Raw genomic sequence first — 27635 nt, forward strand, 5'->3', positions numbered from 1 at the left:
ACTGAAGCGCACAACTGACAGATTGATGACGTTTTATATGTTCATGTTCTTTCTCAATAGTTCAAAATCGATGATACCGCAACACTTTTTGAGTTTTATCTCACAAATCCAGCTGACACAAAAGAGCCAAAAACGTGACAGAGTGACTGAGAGAGAAAATGACAGAATGAAAAAGAGCGAACGAGAGAGAGAGAGATAGAAGGGTTTGGATGTACCTGCAATAATCCATTCTCGAGCTAGAAAAAGTACCAACGCATTCATATTGCCAGTGTAATGTTTGATGTGCTTTAAAGCACTTGTGATCTTTTGATGTGTTTTATTCACTACTCTGCTGCTTAACTGGCTGTGTGAAATTTTTTTTTTTCCAGCAGTCATAAAAGAGCAAAATAAAAAGCTTTAACCAAACACGCGCAACAACAAAACACGAAAATAAAAAGTGCAGTGACAATATCCCCAAAAGGCACGTGAGGAAAGCCAGATAGAAAGAGAAATAATATCAAACTTCAAAGAAAACTTATAATATGATTTGTTTCATTTGTCGCGCTCAGCCTTCGGCAGGCTATAGTTTTGATTCATTCCAGATGACTACATTGCATTAATATAGCAAATTGGTAACATTGTATGTAATTAAATAAATTTGGCATATGTTGATTTCGTGTGTATATTGACAAATGCAAATGTTTGTTCACTTGAATTTTTTCACTTTATTTCAGAATGTTCCAGCTGATGAATTGTTATGTTTTTCCTGTTGGAATACATTATCATCATTGAGAGGACGAATACTGGTCTTCAAAAGTGAACTACTGCCGCCAAAAAATTACAGATTGTGTTCTTTGTGCCGTAACATCATTCGGCCAGGCGATCATAGTTCTAAAACATAGTTCCAGCTCGGTTGATTTAATTTATAAAGCAAACAAATGACATCGTACGTCTTAAAAAAAAAGATTTCTGTCTATAGTCGTTTTCGTGTTGACTGACAAATGCAAATGCTTTTTTATTTTAATTCATCACTTTCAGGATGTTTCAACCACTGATTTGTTATGTGTCGCATGTTGGAAAGAATGTTGGTTGGCTTTGTATGACCCAAAAACGTTGATCGAAAAAACAGAGATAGTTCAGAAGATCCGAAAAATTGAGATGTGCGAATTCGTCCGGAAAGAAGCCGTTGTCCAACTGAACACAAAATTTACACCATAAATCCACTGGATCAATCAAATCATCCTATCCCAAATGTTAGAATACCCACATTAAGAAAAGCACAAGCAAAGCAAAGCAACAAAAACAAAATCAAAATCGTTCATCTCATAAAATAACCAGAGCGTGTTATGAGCTGATGTCAGCAGCACTAACTAACGACAGCTGCTGATATCAGCTGCTGATGAGTATGTGATGAGTTATTGTAACGCATCCACAGTACCAAATTCATATTGCCCTCCATATTAAGAGAAAAATTTAAGGTAAAACTGCCAGTTCCATTGAAAAAGCTCTTTGAACACTCATTGCCCAGATGTACGAGTAGAGTCGGTCCAGAGCATGTACGGGTTGAAAGTTAAAAATGAACATGACTTTTTATGAGCGAAAAAATGTTGATAAATAAAACCATTTGAATCGAAAATTTGATAGTGAAAAATGATAGCAATTAACCCGCAGACGGGCAAGTCGGACCAAAGTGGACCCATAGTTTAATGGCTGTAAACGTGCCATATGCCGATAAAATTGAATGAAAACCAACAGAGATATAATACTCTGTTTTTTTTTTCCAAATTTTGTGGTTTTCAAGTAGTACATACAATTTGACATATTAAGAGCTGAATTTTGAGTATACACCATAGCTCCACTGATGCTGAACTAATTTTGTTAAAGCATGGCACGTTTGAAAGATGCATCTTTCTACTTCCCCACTATATACTACTTTTTATGATACATTGCTTTTTACACAGAAAATATTACCAATTCTGATGGAGAAATGGCTATTTTTTGCGGTTTTTGACATTTGACGAAAATTCAAATGAATAACATGTCTCTGTAACTTTTCTAAGGTTCATCCAATTTTATCGGTATATTGCGCGTTGGAATGATTCATCTTTCTAGTTTTTGGAATAATACTACTTTGGATGATATATTATGTATTCCCAATTTTACAGCCATAAAACCATGGTATCCAGCAAATCGATTTAGCTCCACGGAGCGTCATCTAATGATCGATGTTCAATTTTTTGTTTGTTGTAATACGTGGAAAGAATCGAAGAATACAATGCAGCACCTTTTCCGCACAAGAATATAGTTTTTATATATAATATTTATTGAAAAACTACCTTCTTGGACCACAACGGACCCACTTGCCCGGTTGAGAGTTAACACGTGCAAAATTTTTCAAAGTAACTAATTGGCTTAATCATTTGGTTGACGCTTACCATCGTTCAAATAACAATTTTTTTGGTTGATAAATTTCACCGAAAAAAAAAACACGAAAGAGATTAGAACAAAACAAAAACCAATCCATTTACTAATGATGAAATATTTATTATACTTTTCATTTAGTTTAACAACATATAATACAATATTTGGATAAATTCATAAAATCATGACTCTCTAAATAAAGTGCAAGTAGGACATGTGCACATTTTTTTTTACTTTTACTTTTCCTTGAAAATGTCCTTCTCTGTTGTTGTTTGTTCAAATTTTCAATAAAATAAATCGTTCGTCACCAAAGTTCGTCACAATATTCTCTGCAACAAAAGGCATAGCCTCGTTTCATATAAATAAATTGGTTTACTTAGAAATTAAAAACAATAAATTAAACAAAAACAAAAAAAAAATAAATTCTTGACTCTTTTTTCTTTTCTTTTTTTTCTCTTGCAATTGAGGGAATAGAAAAATAAATTTTGTTCTACACACAACACAATTAAACACCCGCATTGATTCTGTCGGCTCTCGTTATATCTCTTAAAATACTCGTTGATGTGGACGAAAAAAGGAATATATAAATTAAAAAAAAAAAACAATTCTTTTTAGACTGTTTGTGTTGATTTAACTGTTTAGAGCAGATTCGACGGTAGCGATGGTGGTGGTGGCGTCGGCAGCGGTGCAACACCCCAATCGAAGTATTTGCAAGGTATTCATTGTTCAATGTGTTGAAAACATGAGATGAAATATTTGTTTGTTTTTAAATTGTGCATCAATAAATATATGAAAAAGCATTTTCACTCACAAAATATTCATCTGCTTCGATACACCCACGCAAACGTACATATTGCGAACGCATCGTTTTTCAACGACACCAATAAACAATCGATAAAAACGTATTGTCATGCCGACTATTATTTTTCTCTTTCTCTCCCTGGCAGTTGTAATATTCAGTGAGATGTGTTTGAGATGTTATCAGAGTAGTTTTCGAAAAAATTTCGTTTTTTTTTTTGGCTTTAAATCATCATTCATTTGTCCTCTTTACAATAATTAATGGGTTTGTTTGATTAGTGTGTTGAATTTTGTTTAAATATTTGTTCGCAAGAGATAGTCTTCTTGAAAACTGAATTGTCGATTTGGTTTCCTTCTTTAAATAATGTTGGCTTCACTGGCACACTCCTCTTCAACTGTGATGTACATTCCTTCCTCTTCGTACGTTGAATCGTGTTTGGCCAAAATACGCAGAAGTGGACGCAATTTCAACCACCATTGATGTTTTGGGATACGTTGCCTGAAATTGAGAACAATTTGGAATTAAAAAAACTTTGCCGGGTTCAATCCGAGAAAAAAATTGCATTTCCAAACACAAGCCCAGTGGTTGCGTGTATCATTATGTTTGATATTTCATTGATTGGAGAAGAAAAATCTCCGTTTTTGTTTCGTATCTTCATTGAGCATTGTCCAAATATAAAAAAATTCGGATAAAAGTAAACATTCGGCAGATACTCACTGGAAATTCGTTTCAGGAATAAGTTCTTTGACTGGTGTAAAGCGGTATTGACGACGAACGAGGCCGAGCAAGCAAGCGCTTTCTGGTCCATCGGCATTGATTGTGCCATCATCGCCGGTGCATGCTTTCAATTGTTCGACCATCCATTCGACGCATTTAGCGGCCATTTTGGTGCCCATATTACGATCGAATGGTGTTGGTGAACCGCCTTGTTGCATGTGTCCCAATACGTTCATTCTGGACGAGAATAATCCTCTGCCTTCTTCTGTGTACAAACGATGAATGAATTCCGTGTTGTAGCTTTCGCATGCCTTTTCATTACGCAAAATCAATCCACGTTGAACGCCCTCGCTCATTTTCGATGCCATGTGTTGTACATCCTGTTGCAAATCCTTTATCGAAAATTTCTCTTCAAAAATGTATGCAGCATCGGCACCACCAGCCAAACCAGCCAATGTAGCCAAGTAGCCGCAGTAACCGCCCATGGTTTCAATGACAAATACACGTCGCTTTGTACCTTGGGCCGATTGACGGATGCGATCGCAAATTTCGGTGATTTCATTCAAACCGGTGTCGCAACCAAGTGAGAATTCCGTTCCAGGAACATTGTTCGAAATAGTCGATGGGATGACAACCATTGGGATACAGAATTCCTTGAATTTTTCACGTTGATCGGCCAATTGGCCACAAGCATGGTACGCCTCGAAACCACCGATAATCAATAGACCGTGAATTTTGAATTCTTTCAATTTAGCTGCAATTTTATCGAATTTTCCTTCGGGAAGGGTACGTTTGGTGCCAAGGAAAGCACCACCTTGACCAACCCAACCAGTCACATCAGACCTGAAACGATTTGGAAATGTTAATAATGGAACATTCATTCGATGAGGCGATAAGAGTTTTGGATGGAGCGATAATATTACCAATGCATCTGTTTGATATTTCCAGCCATCAATCCTTCAATACCGTCGTGGATACCGAAGACAGAATCACCACGATAGATACAATTACGCACAAATGAACGAACAGCTGCGTTCATACCGCAAGCCGGTGCTCCAATGTGCATAACAGCCAAACGATATCCATCCTAAACGACAATTAGCCAAAAATCAATGACGATTTCGATATTTTAAGAGTTCAGAAAGATCCAACTTTGAAATGAATATCTCTTACGGCTGGTTTTCCATCCTGTGTTTCCTTTGGTGGCTTTAAGCGAGTCAACATTTTGTATGTTTCCAAATTACGAGCGAATGAACGTCCACGCAATTCAACGGCCAATTCAAATTGTTTCTCAGCCATAGCCTTTGCAACGGCTTGTGTACGTTCAACACATTCCATCAATGGCACACGAATAGCCTATCGTAAAAAAAAATCACAATGAAATTATATGAGTAAAATTGATTCGTTACAGGTTAGCAGTTGGTATTTATCCAACAGTTTATCCAAGTTACAGTAACAATCTAATTAGCATTTGGAATTTGTATAAGATCAATGTCGACACATACTTGATTACCATCCAATGACACGACACATGGAACTTCGGATTCATCAGCTTCCATTAAAGCCATAACGGCTTCAGCTCCCATACGGCATCCCTAATTGAAATAAAATGAATAATTTCAAAATAAAGTACCAATCGAAAAAAATTTTTACTCAAAATTTCTTCATAATTCCATTTCATTGCACTAAATAATCGCTATTCAAATGTTCAATAATTTCAATTAACCCAAATTGAAATCGATATCAGAGTATGAATCGAATTAATTCGTAGCACGAATGGAATTGATATTGAAACCAATTAATTTGTATGCCAAATGTATTTATAAAATTAACAACGTACCAAAACACGATCAAAAGCGCTTGGATTGCCTCCACGTTGTACGTGACCCAATACAGTGATACGAGTGTCTTGATTCAATTGGGATACGACGGTTTGACGGACCAGTTCAGCGGTAATGGGATTTCCATCACGATCAATGGCACCTTCAGCAACGATGATAATATTCAAACGCTGACCAGCATTTCGTTCCTAATTACCGACAAATGTTCCATTTAATTATTCAGCTCTTATAATTAATTAGTATTATATAATTTTGCATTAATTCATTTCGAATAGATAACATGTTGATGATTGTTCAATGAACAAAAAAGAAATTTATCTAAAATGAAATCAAAATCGATTTATCCAAAGAAAACAAAAGACATTTTTCAACAAGCACATTTAGTTGAAAATATCGAATTCTCAATCGTTTATATCTTTCGATGTCTTCTTTTTCTGTCCCAGACAAAGGAATATTCGAATAATGTAAGCCAAAAATATCTTTTGGCACATCGATAATTGCCAATAACTAATTTGATGACATTTTATTTTAAACGCTCGCAAAAGTTAATAAAAAAAACCTTTTGCAAGTAAACAAAAGAAGAAACGAAAGGGGCAAAGGATCAAATTGATTTAAAATAATTAGCATATTGATGCGAACACTTTCGAAAATGATTGTTCAAAAGCAATGAATCGATTGAATCGAAATTGATGCTTGATTAATAAAAATGTGAAAGGTTCGGAACTTTGATTTCGGGGGTGTTTGAGTAAAAAAAAAGCGGCAATATTATGATTTATTGATTAAAATGAATTTAATTGAGCAAAAAAAGAGAATTGACGTGTGCGTGTGCGTGTGCGTGTGCGTGTGCGTGTGCGTGTGCGTGTGCGTGTGCGTGTGTGACTGTATCTTTCAAAAAAAAAACATTGATACATTATCTTCAATCAATTTCAATTGTCGAAGAAATGAGCAAAGCTGTTTGCAAATTTTGACCTTTGTGAACAGAAGAAAAACATCGAAAATTGAACAGATTATCTAAATAATTCATCGTCACAATTACGTTAATTGTACATCAAAGTACGAACCAAAAAAAGTGTGTACTCATTAAATTAAATTAAATTAAAGTCATGCACTTGTTTTCTAGTGAATCATAGCAGAAGAATCGAAACATAATATATGCGCCATTTAATTGTGTAGAAATAACAGAAGATTTCATTGATATCCAGATTAGAAGATAAACGTCAATAATATTAAATCAAGACAACGAAACCAAACAGAAAAAAAAACACGAATTTTGTAATTAGAAAATGAAATTGAAATTATTCTTGCCTGTGATAATTGTTTACATAAACGTTGCGGCCAATCGGCAGTTGGTGGATCCTCTGGGATAAATATATAATCGGCTTCACCACACAATCCCGCTACAACGGCCAAGTAACTGTAATTGGTGGGTTATTTACGAAACAAAACTGTTAAATGTGTATGTATTGTGAGTGTGTGTGTGTGTGTGTCGTTTGTGAATTGAAGCTGCGTAAATATGCTTTGTATCATATTGATTTAGTTTGTATCTAGGTTTGTATATTGTGTGTATCCTGTGGTCGATTTGAGTTCAGTACAAAAATTGGAATTGAGTTGAATTGAATTTGATTGGAGGTGTTGTAATACGGAGGAGTACTGGCATACGATTTAAAAAAGAAACAATCGAATGACAAATGTATGTGATGCTTCGGACAATGAGGCTCGATAGCATTAGTGAGTGATACACAGAAGAGGGGCGCGGATTGGATTACAACAACAAAACAGCAAAGTCGATCTCAAAAAATGCACATTGATTGAGCTTGCCTGAATCAATTTATTGCAGAGTCTTGTCGGCCAATCGGTCGGCGGTGGAGATTCAGGGATGAATATGTAGTCGGCTTCTGATATTACACCACTAACCACTGCCAAATATCTACGATATTTTGGTTTAATTGGTATTTTATTTTTCGTTTTTCTCTAATGTTTCATTCTTTCTCATTCTCTTCGAAAATTTATATTTAGATACAGGCCGCGAGATGCTTAAGCTACACTACGCAGTATGCGAAACGATACGCTGGCAAAACGTTGGCGCTGAAGCGCAAACACTTTGACAATACATCGAAAAAGTTTGCGTATGCGTGCATCGTAATATGCTGAGTCATTTTTTGCGCGTGCAAAAACAATTGCCAAAGTGTTTGCATCCACGTTAATTTTTTTTCTTCTTCCAATTGATCAAACATTTAGCAAAGGATAAGGAAATTAGACACTCACCCACAATGCCGTCCCATGACTTCCATAATGAATGTTCTTTGATGTGAGTATGCTGTGCTGACGATGGCATCAATGGCTTCGATGATACGATGCAATGCCGAATCTGTGCCGATGGTCATGTCTGTGCCACAAAAGTCATTATCAATTGAACCAACCATGCCAGCAATATGTAAAACACCATATTTTTTGCGTTGTTCTTCGTCAATTTTCTTGTCTTTCAACAGTTCGTCCAACAAACTGCTCCATTCTTGACGGAACAAATTTGCACCGGTCAATGAACCATCACCACCAATGACAACCTATACGCGTTTTTTAATCATTCAATACACAAAAACAGAAGACAACAAAAAAAATGCACAAAATATTAAACTCAATTAGGAATATAACTAAATTAGTGATATGGTCATTTATCTACTCGTCATCGCTATCAATTACTTCCAATTTGAAATTATTTGCACTCGATAAAAAAAAAATTAGCCAAACATAAAAATGTTCGGAGGAATAGAAATAAGAATAGCTTATAAAAACAAAGTCTAAACTCCAAAAAAAAATTGAGACATTAATTAAAATTCCATTCGCATGTCATGTGTACAAAAGGGTACGCAACGGATTGAGAAATGTGTGCAATTGGAATTTCATCATTTTCAAGTAAACTAAGTAAATGACGTTACCAAATTTGTGATGCCATGTTTGATGAGATTGTTTGCGGCTTGCAAGCGACCTTCACGTGTACGGAATGCAGCACATCGAGCAGAACCGATGACAGTGCCACTATTCAAGATAAAAGTATACCGATGATAAATAGCGAGAATTAATCACACTGAGAGAATACATGATTTGTTTGTATTTTTTTTTTCTGCTTCGTCTTGATTTTTATTACCCTCGATGAATGATGCTTGATACTGATGCCCAATTGGCTTCTTCGATGTTTTCACCGCCATCAACCATACCTTGGTAGCCTTCGCGTATGAAGTATACCTAAATGGTGAAAGTAATGAACGGACGATACGAAGTGTGTATGTGATAAAACTTGCATCACTATGGTGAAATTGTGAGTGGTACGGAGTTGGCGGACAAGCGCACGCTCACGTACACTCCAACAACAATGAACAACAAAAAAATTTCATCAATTTTCGATAGATATCGAATTCAATGTGCGTACCTTGCAACCGAGATAAATGCCCATACGCACACATGCACGTACGGCTGCATTCATACCCTGCGAATCACCGCCACTTGTTAGCACAGCCAGCCCCTTGCCCTTGTGTGACCCGCGGGCAATGAAGCGGTGATTTCTTAATTCAGCCATCGGTTTCTTCTCAAAAGTCTAATTTAATAATTCAGGGGGACTCAAATCAAAATAATACACGTAATTTTTCTTTTTCAAAACTCATAAAAAAATCATTTCACGCCAATCAGAATAGAGTGAAAACAAATTGTAAAATGTATAATGTGCACAGAAGCATTTTGAAATAAATTTTGTGCGTATCAATTCGGTCTTTTTTTTATCGTTATATAACGATAATAAAAATATATATCAACAAACCAATTCAATCGCAAAATTAAATACAGATTAAGACTTGTGTCAAATTAAAAAGCAAAAAAAAAAAAAAAATGAAAATCAAGTCAAAAAGAACTGCATGCATAAAGTGTTTGTGTTTGTTTTTGTCGTATAATCAATCAAAACAATTAGTGATAATTTCAAACGAAGAGATTTTATAGAGATTTTAACGAGAAAAAAAAATAGTTGTGTGTGATTATTTTGAAATGAAAAGCAAAGGCACAGTGAGGAAAACGAACACAAAAACAATAGAAGAGAGAAGAAAAGAAAAAAATGTAAAGGAAAAAGAATAAAAAAACGAACTTTATTTAAAACATCTTTGTTATAAAAAGAATGAAAAGCACATATACATATACACTGGCACGTAACAGTTTTTTTTTTGTTATTCAGCGATAGGCTTACCATTTGAACGAAATTATCAGTATTCACACAGCACTTATTTTAAAATTCAATAGTTATATTCCAAAATGTATGTTTTATTTTAGAAAAGCGACTGACAAAGCCGATATACGTCTTACTTGCAGCAGTCAATAAATAGTTTTCTTAGTGTGTTATGGACCCGGAGAGTGCACAGTATGATTGAGAGACCAAACTTGATACACCAAACGAGCGAATCAACTGATCTTCAATTACGCAAAAATGAGGTAACAAGGTGACATATTTTTGACATTTCAAGGTGACCTTATGTACACAAACATTGGATAAATGTCGTCTGTGCCATCTGTTGGTGTGCTCACCAAAACCCATCGCTACCTCCGAAAATATACACAAATGTACCAAATGCACACGGTGAAAATCGAAATAAAGTTAAAAACAAAAATTATTTTACATTCACATCGCTTCGGTTCATATGGAATTAAAAAAACTGTTGAAATTTTTCTTATAGCCGTGCATAAATCCCAAACGAAAATTTAAAACGGTTTGAATGGCGCGCAGAGCTTTGGTGTGTATCGGTATTTCAATCTGTCATTCGTTCCGCATTGTACTTCATGCCAATTTGAATGTGTCAAATGCGATGATATCAAAACGTTTTAGTTGTGCTCATACTACACGTGGTCTTCACATCGTAAATTTAAAATTTTAACATTTATCGTGAAAAAACGCGCTGAAAAAATGGCAGAAGTAAAACCGATTGACAATGTTGTTGAAGAGCCGGAGGCAAAGAAGGCAAAATTGGACGCAGAAGAGGAAGAAGTTAAGGTTGCTGAACCAGCCGAAGAGTCGACAGCAGTAAAAACGGAAAAGCTTGAACAGGACATCATTGACCAGGTTGAATACTATTTTGGTGATGCAAATCTGTTCCGTGACAAATTTTTACAAGCCGAAACAGCAAAGAACGAAGGATGGGTACCGATCACAACATTGACTACATTCAAGCGTTTGGCATCGTTGAGCACTGACGTCAAAGTAATCGTCGATGCTCTGGATAAATCCGATTCTGGTTTATTGGAAATCAGCGAAGACCGTCAAAGCATTCGTCGTCACCCAGAACGGCCGTTGCCCGAAAAGAATGAAGAAACACGCAAAGAAATTCAGTCACGCACCGCATATGTCAAAGGCTTCCCAAAGGAATTGGAAATGCCGGATTTCATTGAATTTTTCAAAGACTATCCAAAAGTGTCGCACGTTGTCATCCGCAAATACTTGGACAAACCAACGAAAACGTACAAATCAAAGGGTAGCGTGTTTGTAACATTCAGTACACGTGACCAATGTGCCGCATTCCTAACACAAGACATTAAACACAAGGATACGGATTTAATCACAAAATGGCAATCCGATTATTATGCCGGCAAAAAGACGGAGCGTCAAGAACAGAAGAAGGAAAAGAATGCCAAACTTGAGCCAGAAATTGAACTGGCAAAAGGTGCCGTTTTATTAATCACCGAAATCAAACCGGACACCACACGCGATGTCATCAAAGGGAAAATCGAATCGTTAGAAGGTGATGTTGCTTTTGTTGAATTCAAAACTGGCGAAGAACGTGCATACGTTCGATTGTCCAACGAAAATGGAGCCAAAGACTTGCTGGCCAAATTGGATGGTGGCAAATTGAAATTGGGCGAAAACGAATCACCGGTCAGCGTGCTCGAAGGCGAAGACGAAGAAAAATACTTGGCCGACTGTGTTGAAAAGATGAAATTGCGTCGCAAAGCTGGCAACAGAAACAACAAATTTGGAAGCCGAAAACGAAAAGCCGATAATTAAGAGCACCCTACCCCGTGTGCGCTCATCGTTCTGATTCATACACATTAAGGCATCATATATTCGTTTACAAATTAAAATTTGTACAACCGATTTTCAAATTCCATACACTTTTTAAATAATAAAATCTATAAATTTCAGACACTGACACACGGAGCGTTTTTTTTTCTCTCTTCCTTCTTCTTCTTCTTTGGATTTGTTTTTGTATTGATGAATCATCGCTTGCATCAGCATTTTGATATCTTTTCAGTTGAAATCACCTTCTTCTTCTTCTTCTTCTTCTTCAAGCAGAACACAGGAACGGACAAAATGACACACACAAAAATGATGAAACGTATTACGAAATCATGAAATGTATTCATAATATTAATAATGTTCGCAATTGGTTTCAAATCATTTTTAAATTGAAGTTTTTAATTCGATTTTTAAATATATTCATTAGTTTATTATTGGAATCGCTATTCAGAGCTTGTGATATTTGACAACATAGATAGTTCTTTTCTTCTTGATTTTTTTTTTTCATTATTTTTAAATTTGTTTGTCTTGGGTAGATTTTTGTAAAACGATTTTCTTTGTTTGTGTTTGTTTTGAGTGTGGAAAAAATACATATATTGGAATATTACTTTTATCAAAAAATAATAATAATAATAATAATAACATCATCATCATCATAAATCGAAAGTTCTTTCTCTATTTCTAGCATCGTTTGCATGCGCTCAAAATAAGAATGAAAATCTGCTTTGTAAACTTCAATAAAACATTAGGTGTAAACAATCTACACTGCTCTAAAATATTTATATCTCAATTTTTTTTTCTCTTTTGTTTAAATAATTTTGATATGGTCAAAAGCTTGATCGTCTATCTTTTGTTTCAGTTTACATGTATGTGTCTCGATTTTTATTTTCGCTTTCTTCATGATATTCTATTTAATTTCATTTTTTTTTCCTATCAATAATTCATTTGTTTTAGCGAAGATTACAATAACTATGAAATCGCCCATTTTTTGTTTGTTTGGTTTTTTTTTTCTTCACTTTTTGCTGTCAAAGTAAATGTACAATTTTTTTTTGTATTTTTTTTTCACTTTCATTTCAGTATTCATCTAAATAATTTTTTTTTTTTTAGATCTTCACAACTTTGCTAGATCTTACATCACATCAATTAGATTTACAATTATGTGCTATTACAGAATTGGAACGATTTATCATTTATTGTTTTGTTTTTGTTTATACTTCAATTTAAAATCAATTAATAACTAGAAAAAGACTGATCAGAACATAAATTTGGCACGATGTAGTTAAAGTTTATTATCATAAATAAATGTTAAATTCTCTTCTTTTTTCTCTTCATTTTAGAACAATTTCATTTCATTTCATTTGTTTCGTTCATCTCATGGTTTTTTCCTTCTTCTTTTAAATCGTCTTCAATTTATTTGTTTGCGATTATGTAAGAAAAAAGAATATCGTTAATCAGTGAGAAATGTGTTTGTTTTTGTTAATATGCTAAACGTAGGGCGTTTGGTCAATTGTCGTCACCATCGCTGATTGTCAGTGTATCTTTGCAACTGTCGTTTAATTTTCGCTTTTTTATCATGGAACCTGTATTAATGTCAGTGGTGTTATCACTCGCCGTTGATTGTGTGTGATCCTTGGCACCACCCATCGATGAATTCGACTCATAGCTTTCGGTGCTGGCCTTTCGCTTTTCCGTTGACACGGATTCCACTTTTAATTTTTCCGCCAGCGCTTTGAGACTTGCCAGCGAATTATCACAATCGGTGGTATCGATGTCGGTCAAATTGATGCGTGCCTCTTCAATCATTTGATACGTGCCAAATGGCAATTTTTGTAAATTTTCCAATCGTTGCACATGCGTTTTCGAGCGTAAATGCTTGGCCAAATGGCCATGAATTCGAAACGCTCGACTACAATCCGAACACTCGAACGGTCGTGGATTCTTTGACGTTGAATTACCTTGCGTTTCGACAATATTTACTTTCGAACTGTGTGTTTCGGATCGCATGTGCTTCTGTAGACGGCCCTGTGTTTGGAAATTTATGCCACACGAATTGCATCGGAATTTCCGTTCTGGATTCATATAATGGATGTTCATGTGCAACACCAATTGATGGCTCTTTGGAAAACTAGCTGGACAGAGTGAGCATCGTGACGGTCCACCGTCTTCTTGAATAAATGCAACATTTGTGCGTGATACCGCGGCCGTGGAAGTACCACGAGGCAATGCAACTCTTGGCAAATCACTTGCATTGGCCGATTTACTTTTGAAGCCATCTTCGCCAACGACAACCGTACGTGCCGACATCAACGCATCTTGCCCCGGTACCAACGACATTACCGACGATCGTCTCACCTGTTTGCTACCGCTATCAGTCATTGCATCCGAATCAGACGATGTGCTGCTGTCATCAATCGCATTATCTTGTTCGTTAGCCAATTTCAAATACTCAGACGCGATATTTTTTGCACTCGATTCTTTGCGAACTGTTTTATCGCTTTGGGTTGCTGATAATGCTTTGTGGGCCGAACTGGAAGCGTCATGAATGGCTACACTCGTCTCAGCTGCTTTTGATGCATCCAATTTGACTGAATTGGCCGCAATTTCCGCCAGCGTTTCCATACCCGATTGATCGTTGATCCCTTTGGCCAGATCAAGTGTTTCATCGGTTGGCTTTGCAATGTGAAGCTCAACTTTGACCGTATCTTTGTCTGGATTTTCGATTATATGACCTTTTTCCGACGAAATGTTCATTTTTGCATCATCATTTACCGCTTGATTGTCGATCGACATATTTTCTGGTAAACATTGTTCATTTTTTGTCGGTTTCGTTTCCGTCATCGTCATTTTAGCATCATTTCTATCCAAATTGGCCGTAATCACCGATCGTGGCCGCGGACTTATTTCAATATGATCCAATTTTTTCGACAGCATCGAAAAGAAAGCCGGGCCCGATTCTTTGAAAAATGTATGGCTTGATTTTTCATCGAATGCATTCAACGTGTGCACTTGACTGAGTTTCATTTTTGACTTTTGCAGTGCACTTTCCGTTAAATAGGTTTGCAGGTGCATGTTGTTGGTGAGATTTGGCTGTTGACCATTGCAACTGGCCGGTGTTAAATTTAAATCGTATGACGGCGACGGTATGGCTGGCACTTTATCGCTCAGTGTCATCAGTGATTTTATTAGCTCGGCCGCACCAACGTACGATGGTTGTGTCATCGTTGATTTTGTTTCCATATCTCTTGATTCCGACGATGATGATGATGATGATGATGCGTTTGGCACATTTCGAGGCTTACTCAAATCAATAGCATCTGAACTGGCCGTTGTAATACGTTTGGATTTTGTTTCCGTCAGTATTTTACTACTTATTGCCGCTGCTGTTGCTGTCGCACTTATTTCAGGTGATAGGTGTATGCTCATCTTTGATATGACTGTATCGGTGGTTTTGCTAAAACCATCATGTAGACTCAGTGTAAATTCTGATTTATTCGATTGGTTTATTTTGGGCGCGGTGATTAAGTCACTCTGAACGTATGGATATGTGGTTGGTTGGCTGGGTACCAGGGATTTTGCTGATACATTCGATTCTTCACACGGTGATCGCTGTGACAACGATAATAGGCAGTGGGCAGCTTCATGATCCGGCAATTTTGCGTCCTCATTATCTACGAATAAACATATGCGTGGATTATTTAATGAATCCGAACGGAATGAATTATTTTATCGTAAATATTTTGATAAAATGAAAGAATGAATTAACTAACAATCATTTGTTGATGTGCTTATCACGAATAAAGATTAAATCTGGTCTATGTGAATGAGGCTATCCAAATTTTTTTTTTAATTTTTCAAATTGTGTGTTTTTTCATTCTTAAAAAAAAAAGCAATGAATATAAATGTCTAGTTTACCACTGCTTTCCATATCAATTTCTAAGTCATCTCCATCTCCATCTCCGTCAGAGTAGTCGTCTGATATAGTATCGCAGTCGTCGTTTGTTTGTGAAAGATTGCGTCCGTGTGAGGCATTTGCTGGGCGATCTTCTTCCGAGTTGACATCGTCATCGATTGGTATTTGTGGATTGATGCCTTTCTCAAGGCATTTTTTGTAGTGAGCCTTCGATTCCATGTGTTTGGTGAGATTACCTTTCGTTTTGAAGCTATTTTTTTTCGGTTTTGTTTTAAAATGATACATTTTTAATTTTGATCACAGAAAAATCAATTTTTTTTTTCAAATAAAAATTATCCTTTAAATTATACGTTACCTAAACATACAGTGGCGACATGTGTATGGTCGAACGTCGCTATGCACGGTTCGAATGTGTTTCTTCAGTGTGCATGGTTTAATGCATCGCATTCCACATTCAATGCAAACGTATCGTCCTCTGCCACGGCCACGTACATACGTATAGTCTTCGTTGCTTTTATATCCACCAGGCACCGTTGATAAATTAACTCCGCTCGTCTTAGGTAATGTTTCATTCAACACTTTCGTTTTATCCGACAGATCACTTGAAGCGTCTTCAGTGCGTTGTCGAATGGTATCGTTTGTATCGAATACCTTAAGCGGGTCGTGTATTTTATCTGACGGTGCACAAGTCGTAGTCGTTTTACTTGACATTGTGAATTTGCTGCCTTGATAGTTGGTGTGTGATCTTTGTCTGGAATCGTACAGTGACATCATTTCTTTCGGCGAAAATCCAAGTGGATGTGGATTATTTTCAGCGCATGTTTGCCAATTGCTGTACATGGATAATTCGGGTCGACCGGCGAACAAAGCATAAACGGGTTGTGGCCGATTCACCGTACAGTAAAATGGTTTGGTGCTACATTTCAATCCAAGGTATGTGTACGCATGACCATTTAAATAGAGTTGAACGCAATGCTTCGATGGTCTTGGTGTTTCCGGTGAAATAAGTGGTAATGTATTTGCGGTTGGTGTGATTCCATGGTGTTTTTTCGGTGTAAATGTGCCCGGTTTCAGTGGTAAACTGCTTGGGCGTAAAAATTTCGTTGTCAGATGCTTTGTGAGAAGTGTGTTACCCTTGTCCGAATCAACAACAGTCGGTGGCACTTTGATTTTCTCGGGCGTTGTTTCATGAACATTTCGTAGATTCGGTGGAGACGCATCGTTTGGCGTTGATTCAACATTTATGTGCAACGGCGATACGTCTGCCATCTGAGCCAATAGTTTCGGTCTCGGTTTTAATTTCTCTAAATTCGTTGCACTCACCTCTAAATTGCCTTGTGCTACTTTGCTACTGCTTTCGATGCGAATTTTCGGCGGACTTAAATTGTCGGCGATTCGCATGAAATTGAACGGTTTTTCACTAATCATTTGATTTCCGTCGCGACTTGGTGTCGTCGATGTCCATGCATGATGCTGTTGCTGCTGCTGCACTGCGCTCAGACTATGTGGATGATTTGCACTTGATGATGAGCTGTCGTTGATTTCGGAAGACGATTGTGATTTTATAGTTGATAGAGCCTTTGACGGTGGTGGTTCAGGAGATTTTGATAATTTGGCTGCATGCACAGCTGATGCTGATGGACTCACTACGGCCGATGAAATCGACAGATTGATCGATCTATACGGTGTTGTACCGAGTGAAATATTGCCAGCAAAAAGACCAGCTGGATTTGGGCTAAAAATTCGTTCTGAGCCTTTTTCATGTGGTATCGACGAAATAATCGGCGACATCGGAGCATTTGCAGATAATGAGTTTGGCCCAGGGATTCCGGGTACAAATGGAATGATTTTCCCTAAAAATACAAAAGAAAAAACAAATCCAAAATGAATCTAATTGTGAAGTCATTTCAAATTTTCAATGTCACATTTACCTCCGTGAACAATTTTTGTTGCTTCAATGGCCGCTGGAATATCCGAATTGAATTCGGGCTGTTTCGGTGGTAGCGTCAACGGATTGTACGCGGTAATTGAATTGATTGGTGGCGGTGGAAATTGGAAGTAATTCGCAATCATGTTCTGACTATTACTCAGGCGTGACATTGGAAGAATTGGTGTGACATTTGCTGGACTGGCTGGCACATTAGATGTTGTGGTGCTGCTGGGTTTTCGTTTGGCCGAAATCGGTGATTCGATGATCGAACCGCCAGATAAAAGCCCGGTTCGAATGCTAAGCGGACTGTTTTCGGGCAGTGATTCGGGTGATGACGATGAAATTGATACAATTGAACCGCCCGACGATCCAAAACGTGGCACTTTTTCTTCGGTCTTTTCGACTATTGTAATTTCACCGCCGCACATTTGCAACATTTTCTGCGTTCGCGATGTGAATGCTTCATCAAGGTTTATCGGTGTTATAGGTGGCTCCTTTGATGGTGTCGTTTTGTTTGAGTCAACTAGTGATATGGCTGCTTCCGTTGGAACAACCAAAAACTCAATGGTTTTTTGTTTGCTCATGGCGGTTCGCGGTTGATTGTAGTGATCGACAAGCCGTGTTTTGCCCAGCAATGGGCCGGGCGACGGCAACGAAGCATCCATCAATTGTTTGGTTATTTGTACACATTGTGATGACACCGATTGCGCTTCGGTCGCTACCACATTGGCAAACGATGACGGTGAGGCTAAACTATTACTGGCACTTTTGAATTGTTCCGCTCCAGTGCGGCTGCTCGATGCACCACCACTGCCACCGGCTGAATAGTTGGCAGCCGATGCATCTGGCGGTACTTTACCCAATAAACCAGCTGCTTGTTGAGCTGCCAATTTTGCTAACGACAACGGTGTTCGATGATGCCGCAAACTGGAACTGGCTAATTTGGCTAGAGTGTTTGGACTATACTTCTCCTGGCGATACAAATTGAACGAATTCGATCGAAAGTATTTGTGCGATGGCGATCCAACCGGACTGATTGGTGCACTCTGTGGGCTACCATTGGCTTGTGTTGGCACTTGAGGTGTTCCTTGACAGTAGCATTTTGTGTGATTCTGCAGATCATCGGCACTTCGAAAGGAAATATTACACAGTGGGCAGATATATTCACCGGCCGTTGGCACAGCCAAACCACGCGAATTCAATAACAACGATTTGATTATGGATCGCTCCGGATTTTGTGGATGATGATTTTCAAAGAATGGACCGCCACACTGTGCAGCCGCATTCGATTCGGAGAGATTTGATGTCGATGGCACCGGGCTGCCTGAATGCATCGATTCATTTCCGGTGGACTTTTTTCGTTGTGACTCTCGTGCCGAATTGGTTAGGTTCAATGGTTGAGCATCGGATGACAAGTTGAGCGCGGTATAGGTTTTCGTTGCAGTCGATGATGGGTGGGATTTTTTGAGCAAAGATGACAAGGCTTGCTGCTGAAGTGTCGGAAATGGTTTCTGTTTCAATTGAACCTCCATTGAGGTGGTTTCGTGTGGGCCCACTTTGATCAATAGTTCATCGGGATTTTGTTTGATTGATGACAATGCCGATGTTTGCAGCAATTGCATGTCAGCCATACTATTTCCACTTGGATTGCCGCCACGAGGTATTCCGGTTATTTTATGGTATTTCTTCTGCAGTGCCGGCTCAACGCCTTCCATAATCGCCTCATTTTGTGATATGATTTTCGAAATGTGTTCTTTCAAATACTCTACGCTTTGCGTTGACTGCAAACAGGAAAAAAGGGTTTCATTTTAGCGAGTTGAACATAAAAAAAGTCTTATTGTCGACGAATTAAGACTGCATATTGTTTGCATTTGAAAAAGTAATGATGAACATTTCTTACCAGATGTGATATCGAATTTTCATTAATCGCTTCGCCGTGCTTGGTTTTTCCCACAGTTTTGGCATTTAAATCATTACTCTGTGATATGGAATTGGTATTAATGTTATTGTTGTTGTTCTGATAATAAACGGCTTTATGAAATTTCGGTTTGTACGGTCGATCGGGCGCTGACAACGATGCGATTGAGTGTGCCGTCGATTGCCCTTGGCCAGACGATGAGTAATTTAGCGCTGAATGTGGCACAGATGAACTACTCTGCGTTTCTTCCAGTGGTGTTGTCGATCGGCTTATCTACGATTGTGATAACAATTAGAATTTGAACAAAGTAACCGGGAATTTATCAATGAAATTCTACGTCGTTTCATTTTGATTTCAGTTGAATACAACAACAGTAATCAAAATGTCTTTTATGTTTTTATCAACGACTTACAACATCGGAACTGGCAGTTGTGCTGCTGCTACTCAATTCGAGATCAGAACTAGTGCTTTGTGATATGTCGAGATCTACGTCTTCGTTTGGCAGCTGAGCGTTATTGTTTGCACTTTTGTCCCCATGACCAGTGGATCTGAAATAAGTTAACATATACATGAGAATGCTGGGCACAAACACACTTGAAGTAAGAAGAAAGAAAAAAAAGAGAATACAACGCACCTGCCATATTTGTGGTACTGGCTTCGGCGATATGATTTATCGTTATTTCTCCGTCGAACGGATGATTTATTCGCCGTGTTGGCACTACTACTTTCGCAACTGGCATTCGGTATGCGTTCGGTGAGTTCATGGGTGACAAATTGTCGACTCTTGATTAAATTTTCTTTTGAATTTTGTGGCACATCACCGGCCGACACTAGATTCACCTTGCTTCCAATGTCATCCAGCAGCAAATCGAATCCATAGTGCTTGTTTGTCTTTTGTTGTTGTAACTGTGATACCGTCAATAGCCTAGTTGAAATATCATTTTTGCATTTACTTAAATTATTTATCAAATCCGTTTCGTATTGTTTGTGTGGCGCATAAATTTTGTTGCTTAATTCATTTCGCAGCACATTGTTGCCGAATTTCGCTGAAGCATTTATGAGCTGCATTTCTGGGTTGGATTCGTTGCCGATTCTGTGATTCCGTCCATGCAATAACTGTCGACTGATTTTTGTGGAGACTGTTGCTGCTGCTGCTGCTGCAGTGGCGACATCATCTTGACTATTTGTTTCACATTCATTGATATGCGATGATCGCACAACAGTAGCCGACGCCGATCCCAACGCTTCATTCACCGTTTTCGTCGCAATCGTTGTTTCACCATTCAAATTGTGTGGCAACGCCAAGGTTGCATCATATTTCAACGATGAACCTTCCGTCGATAATAAATTGGCATTTGCTGCATTCGCTTTGATTTTATCGCAATGCTCTTCGATGATTGCGCTTGCGACGCGTTTGAATTTTTTGTGTAAATATTTTAAACTATTCGAATTGTTGAATATATCTGGAGGACTTGATTCCTTGTGTGTAGTAGCTTTTTGGCACTCAACATTCGTATGGCTATCGTTTGTGGAAACGGCCGTTGACGACCTGCTCGCATCACTCATATCACTAGCTAATATTTTCCGGTTGTGAGTTTCGTTCTGCTTTTGACGACCTCTCCATCCTTGATCTGAATCATCTGAAAATGAGAATGATTTGTTGAATTCGGTGGTGTGCTTGCTTTTATCTTATGTTTGATACTATGGCATTTATTACAAGCATCGAATGAGTGTTTACAATTTTGGGAAAGCCCTTTGGCCATTAAGAGTTTGCTCGCAGTTTACAAAGAATTTGTGCGAAACTTCGGAGAAGAGATTGAACACATACACAGCCTTGAAAAGGGCTAAAAGTACTAATGCATCCGACTTTTGCTCTCTTTGATACGTACGTAAACGATTTATTTGCTAAAGCAATTGATCTTCAAGTGGCATTAGAAATTCGTTTGCATTCGATTCGAGAGCATATCGACGAGCTGGAGTCGATGAGCTCTCCAAATACATGACATGGGATGTGTGTTGGATTTATGATGAAGAAGAATTTCGTTGCATTTTGAACACATTACTTGTACCTTGAAATGAATTCTACTCTCAAGCAATGCTATCGTTTTGCACGTTGTGTTTCTGATATATATTTTTTTCTCTTTCTTTCTTCGTATTCGCTTCGAATTTTTATCATTTAATATTTATCTGTTGCTTGTTCGCACTTCATCTCGTCCGTAAGCATATTCGATTCTATTCTCGGGCCGTCTGAAGAGTGAAATTACATGATGTTCTGTGCTTTTTCCTGAGGCTGTCGAATATAGTGTTTATAAATGGTTCGCTCGAATTGTTGGATGGTTGTCAGCCCGAAAACAAGCATCATACAACAGCAATGATGATGATGATGATGATGATGTTCACGCAAGGCTTCTCCTGATTTTTCTGCGCGCTCTTCTTCTGCTGTGTATTATTGCATTGCTCTTCTTATCTTGTTTTCATATCACTTTCCTCGCGTCAAGTTGGCGCCACGCAAACTACAAGTGTGTGCGTCTTTCTGTCTTTCTTCTTCTCGCTGTTTCTCTTGCGCTTGCTCTCGCTCACACGCTGTGTGCGTGTGTGTGTGTCTATGTGTTTGTTGTGCATCTGTATGCATCGCACACAGTACACTTAAACAAGCACCCAGCCTCGTAAAGCAACACAACATATTTAGAATAGTTCTCGATGTTTTTCCATTCCATTTTCTAGACGTTTAGACACTTGGACTCTCTCTTTTATTTTCCGCTCTCTGTGTGCTTCTTTCTCCCTGCGTGTCTGTGTATTAAACCTATTGTAATTACAGAGCGTTCAAAGATCGCCGTGTGTCATTTTCGTTTGAAGTGTATGTTTCAAAATGCAAATTATACCAAGGACCCCGGCCCATTAGTTGGAAATTTTCATTACACAATGGAGATTTGCTAAGAAATACGAATCTCCATTTTCTTTCATGATTCTTCTCTCTTTTCGTACATTCGAAGACGGCTTGGCTTTGGCTACAGCATGATGTGCCACAGCCAAAGTAGGAACAACAAAGTTGTTGAAAATGAGCGTCAAAAAACCCAATCTAAAACCGAAATCGCTCTCTCTCTCTCTCTCTCTCTCTCTCTTTTCCTTTCTATCCTTACCATAGGTACTCATTCAATCACTTCAAAGAAGCAATGCGAAGCCGATTAAATGCCATCGTATTTATGCTACTCTTGAACGTCAATAAATTGAAGAAGAAAATGAAAAGAAATTACTTGATTTAGACGCTCCTTTTCGCCTTGCCATCCTTATAAGTATGGATCCGCTCGAAGTGTTGTTTCGTGACAGTCATATAAAAACGTAATTTTCTGATGTGACTACGATCGACGGTTAAATAGCCCAAAATCGGGCGATGTTTACAAGAAGAAATTGTTTTCTCTGGTTGTGTACCTGCAAAAAATGTATAAAGAACAAAAACAGTTAAGCCCAATTTCATTGTTATGTTTCGTTTGTGTATTTTTGTTGAATTTGTTGATCATAAAACGCAAGCATGTAAGTCGTTGTATCTTAAACAAGAAAAGAAAAAAACAAAGTCAAAGTACCAAAACAAGTGCTTTGAATGGCATTTATTGTGTATGGTTTATGCTCTTCTTATTGGCCATAAAATAAAACCTCTAAAAAAGGCGACACCGAAAGGGAAGATGAATGAAAAAAGAAGAAGAGATGTTTATTAAAGTGTGGCAAAAAGTCCGGTTTCCGACCTTTCTCACAGCATTCACACTCTAATGGGAGAATCCCCGATTGCCGGTGCGATATATCAAGTGACTATAAGCGCGAGCGCGCTTGCTTACTCATCGGAAAACGGTGTTTGCTCGTCTTTTTTTCCCTTCTTCTTCTTCTTCTTCTTTATTTCGATTTCGAAGTGTATCACAAGAATTAAAAATATACGTAAACAAAACATAACACAATACGACACACACATTTGTAGAAATACATGTATCAGGTGGGATATTTTGGACAACGGCGACGATGACGACAACGATCAAACAAGAAGAAAAGAATGAAAAAACGTTACGATTTAATCAGGCAGAGAAACAGGCGAAAATCGCGCAATTAGAAAGAATGCACGATTTTACTTGAGGAATCACGCATTTCGATTCGCTTATTATATATGCACACTAAAAATAAAACATTTTCACCGTGTATTTCGAATAGAACGCAACGATACACAAAAACGAAAAGAACTACAACGAGAAAAAAGCGAATCTGGTGAATTCACTAGCCGAAGGATTAGCTAAGCGTCTTCTTTTATTTGGTTTCATTAAAAAAATCACCGTTTTTTGATTCATCAGTTTACAAAAATAGCTTTGATATGTGTGTGAAATGTCAACTCGATTCAATTCAATCATTTGACCAATACAACAACAACAGTAGCAGCAGCACAAAAAAAACACCGAAAGAACGAACGAACAAACATGAACGAAAAAAAAAAATAGCAAAATAATCAGCTAGATAAAGCAACTGACAACCCAAAACGAATCAATTGAAACTTGACTTGATGAAATTGCAATGAAAAGAAGAAAAAAAAACGACGTTTTCAAATCTAATTTGGTGGCACTTCATTGGATGTTTTGGTTGGTTGGCTGCTTGATTGGTCGGTACGAAACAAAATTTATTAAACGCGATAAAGGCGATTGTGAATCGACAGTTTGTGATCACACACAATTTTTCATTCTACAATTTTCGTCGTTGTCGTCGTTATTCAGTCGTTTCATATTATTTATTTATTTTTTTTTCTTTCGTGTGTTATTTCATAAAGTAATTTACTTAGCAATCAATTTTGTGATAAAACGTTATGTAGTTGTAAAGAGTAAAACGGTCTACATATATATATATATATATATTAATATGTATATATATAACGATCACTACATGTTAATAAACAATGGTATTTTGCGTGTGGAATGAATAATGCTGAATAATACGGACACATGAATGTGTATGCATTCTGCGCTCTACTCCGAGTCCGATTTATTTATAACACATGTTTATGTATTTATGAAATCGTTACACTTGCAAATGATCCGTAAGTCATCGTCGTCGTTTGTTGCTGCTGTTGGTGTCGTGTGGAAGCGCAATAGTAAAAAAAAAATACACAAGAGATTCACAATGAAAATTTGTTGAACAGATTATGTATTGAGGGAGCAACAGGAAGATAGAACGAGATAGAGACGGCAGCCACATTTGTTGATACCAAAATACACACACTCTCTTCGTACAACCGAATAATTATGTTCAAATTCACTTCCGAAAAATTCACTTTTAATATGTTCGTCGTCGTCGTCTTCGTTTTCTTCGTTTCATTTGATTTAACAAACTTGAAATGATTTGAATGTGAATCAGTTTTCGTGTGTTGATTTTGGGCTGAATTTTTAAGGCAACCCAGAGAGTGGATTATGGTTTGTTGTTGTTTTGTAGACGAAAGACGAAAGAAACAACAACAACAACAACAAGCTGTAGCCATGTAGTTCGCTTAAAGATTATTTATACAAGAGCATTTTTTCGCGTGTGTATACAGTCAATGAATTTTGCGTGTGTTGAAGAATGCACGTAAGCTTCGTTAAGGTGGACCTGCACCATCGCATTGCATCACTTTATTGTTCGGCTGTGCCTTTGCTTTGCTTCACTTTCTAAAACGATTGGTTTTATTTATATTGGTGCCGTTTTTAGTGGCCGACGCCATCGAATGCACTGCCAAATTTGGAGTTTTGAATTTAAAAAAAAAAATCAGTCTGACCAATTGCAGTTTGTGTCTGTGTCTGTGTGAATGTACACTGTGTGTCTGGTTGACTTTGCATACAATTTTTTTTTTCTCTCCAAGAGACAGCTCATCAACCGGAGGCTTTGCCATTCAATTGATCACACATTTGTGTCGACCCATTTGCTTTGTTCAACACACAACCTTTTTATCAGTCAGCTGTTGTTGATTTTCTCATGTTTTTTTTTCCCTTGCTACATCTTCTTCTAGAAAACTGTACAAATTTCAGGATCCATTCGTCGGATGATCAGTCGATTGTCTAGTTTTTTGAATTCGAAAATTTTCCGACACATGTAAAGTTCTCTCTCTTTCTCCCTCTCGCTGTCGGTTGATGCTTTGTTTTTGTACTTAGGACATGCTATCGTCTGCCGCTTATTTAATCACATGAAATTGTTTGTCGTGTATATTGTGTGTTGTGCGACACCGAGAATATTTTAAGCATTTGAAACAGACAAAAAGTCAGACATATTTACTTGTTGCCCAGCACACTACTATTATGATGATGACAGAGGCATTCGCATTCACATTCGTATTCGCACTGGCTCACTCACACTCACTAACACCAACACTAGCGCACATGCATTGCGGCGCCGTCTGTTCTTTGTTCAGGCCACCTTAATCACTACACAGTGAGGGCGAACGAGAAAGAGATAGAGAGAAAGAAAGAGCAACACACTACTTGGGCACCGACAACGACAACAGCAACAGCAACAGTGGCGGCGACAACGACAACGGCGACAACGGCGACAACGGCGACGACGACGACGACGACGATGTGCACATATTTTATATAGATATAAAAATCAGACGTAGAGACTTCTGCCTTCTCTATCAGCCACGTTATTTTATTTACCTTCACCTCTCACCGTTCCTTTCTCTGCACTCTTATATTTATGTACTCTCTGCTTCTTCGTTTTTATCTATATAGAAAATGATTAGCTCGCTCTCTGTCTCTTTATTACACCGTGTGTCGTCGTGTGTTTTTGTTTGTATATGTCGTCAAAAAAAAACGTAGTACAATTCTATATGTTTTTCTTCATATTGGCGATACACAAACGTAAAATTTCAATTCAAATCTATATTTAAAAAAATTGGCCATTTTTTCCTGCCATTTTCGACACATTTGATTGGTCAAATGCATCCGTTTTTCGCACATACTTTTTTTTTTTGGTTATTTTTCTGCTGCATACTACATTTTTCTCTATACGCGTACAAACCGAACCGAATCGAATCCAGTATACACCATCTCTAAATATGAGTATCGACAACGACGACGACGATGACTACGACGAGAGATCTCTTTTGGCGTTTCGAACGACTGGGCAAAAAAAAAACAGAGTACACAGCAGGCAAATCGAACCAGAATCACACGAACTTCTTTTTTTCCCTTTGATTCGAACACACAAATTATTTATTATATGTATGTTCACTTTTCACTGCCACACTTGAGATGAGATGACGATGTCATGACGGATTGATTTGATTTTTTGAATATTTTGTACACACATATTGTCTGTTGCGTCAGTAAAATTCAGTGTTTTTTTTTGTTATTTCTTCTTTCATTCGTTTCCAACACAGACCATTGAACGAACTACTAAATTTACTCGTAACGTCATAACAACGCGTAACGAAAACATTCAAGGAAATACACACTTATTGATAATTAAGAGTTACTCTATTACGATTATATATAGAGAGAGAGATATATATGTATGTATAAAATGATTGGACACCATCTCTCTGTTCGCTGCGTTCACTATCATCAAATCGTCTCTATGGTCAATCAAACGAACGAACGAACGAACAAACGTACCGAACGAACGAATGATCGCAAAATTAAAAATCGAAAAGTAATAGTAGTAAATATGTACGTGATGATAAAGAAACCGACGATTTGTTTTTTTTCTTTTTGAATATCGTTTTAAATGATCAACAGCAGAATAAAAACACAGAAACGGAACAGAAATATAAAAATAAAAAAATAAAAACAAAAAAATAAAACTGTTTTTCTATACTGTGTGCAGTGTGTAAAAATGTACAATGTATAGGCAAAAGCGAAAAAACAAAAACTACAAAAAGGAAAATGAATTATGTGAACATTGTCGAAGAACAGTCGCCGTTCAACTTAAACACTTAGACAAAAGTTGAAGCTGGGAAACACCACCTTACATGTATACAGCAGACATTCTTCACCAATACACCGACCGCAACGGGCCCAATCCACATAAAATAAGCTAAGCATATTTCTTGTGTTCGTCGCCGTTCGCTTGTAGCTGT

At 37.6% G+C, this 27635-nt stretch overlaps 3 protein-coding genes and 1 long non-coding RNA gene across 17 annotated transcripts; 2 read left to right on the forward strand and 2 right to left on the reverse strand.

Moving 5' to 3' along the window:
* The first annotated feature begins 16 nt into the window (after positions 1-16).
* On the forward strand, positions 17-2712 carry LOC129573521 (uncharacterized). 2 transcript variants are annotated; one of them, XR_008688597.1, is made up of 3 exons: positions 17-619; positions 714-925; positions 1018-2712. It is a non-coding gene; the product is annotated as an uncharacterized LOC129573521 (long non-coding RNA). The 2 variants fall into 2 exon arrangements; XR_008688598.1 differs by having other exon boundaries at positions 39-619; positions 714-891.
* Positions 2503-10332, reverse strand: LOC129573511 (ATP-dependent 6-phosphofructokinase). 3 transcript variants are annotated; one of them, XM_055454045.1, is made up of 12 exons: positions 9986-10332; positions 9185-9349; positions 8903-9000; positions 8694-8793; positions 8023-8321; positions 7063-7171; positions 5757-5945; positions 5422-5511; positions 5090-5272; positions 4840-5003; positions 3917-4759; positions 2503-3697 (listed from the first exon to the last, which is right to left on the reverse strand). In XM_055454045.1, the coding sequence occupies exons 1-12, from the start codon at positions 9986-9988 to the stop codon at positions 3556-3558; spliced, it is 2385 nt and encodes a 794-aa protein (XP_055310020.1). In that variant the 5' UTR covers positions 9989-10332; the 3' UTR covers positions 2503-3555. The 3 variants fall into 3 exon arrangements, with proteins under 3 accessions (XP_055310020.1, XP_055310023.1, XP_055310022.1); XM_055454048.1 differs by having other exon boundaries at positions 10102-10241; XM_055454047.1 differs by having other exon boundaries at positions 9185-9371; positions 10102-10221.
* Positions 10333-10570: 238 nt separating this feature from the next.
* LOC129573519 (la protein homolog) lies at positions 10571-11938 on the forward strand. Its single transcript, XM_055454066.1, has one exon. The coding sequence runs from the start codon at positions 10697-10699 to the stop codon at positions 11789-11791; it is 1095 nt and encodes a 364-aa protein (XP_055310041.1). The 5' UTR covers positions 10571-10696; the 3' UTR covers positions 11792-11938.
* Positions 11939-12992: 1054 nt separating this feature from the next.
* On the reverse strand, positions 12993-27524 carry LOC129573509 (serine-rich adhesin for platelets-like). 11 transcript variants are annotated; one of them, XM_055454035.1, is made up of 9 exons: positions 27374-27524; positions 22816-22990; positions 20196-21201; positions 19974-20109; positions 19544-19834; positions 17645-19424; positions 16069-17566; positions 15716-15963; positions 12993-15471 (listed from the first exon to the last, which is right to left on the reverse strand). In XM_055454035.1, exons 2-9 carry the CDS (start codon positions 22844-22846, stop codon positions 13307-13309), a joined length of 7155 nt encoding a protein of 2384 aa, XP_055310010.1. In that variant the 5' UTR covers positions 22847-22990; positions 27374-27524; the 3' UTR covers positions 12993-13306. The 11 variants fall into 11 exon arrangements, with proteins under 11 accessions (XP_055310010.1, XP_055310013.1, XP_055310009.1 ...); XM_055454038.1 differs by having other exon boundaries at positions 26517-27485; XM_055454034.1 differs by having other exon boundaries at positions 26212-27485.
* Positions 27525-27635: the final 111 nt, after the last annotated feature.

This window comes from Sitodiplosis mosellana, unplaced genomic scaffold (genome assembly GCF_009176505.1).
Source record: "Sitodiplosis mosellana isolate CC-2019 unplaced genomic scaffold, AAFC_SMos_1.0 Smas_scaffold_6099, whole genome shotgun sequence".
Taxonomy (NCBI): Eukaryota; Metazoa; Arthropoda; class Insecta; order Diptera; family Cecidomyiidae; genus Sitodiplosis; species Sitodiplosis mosellana.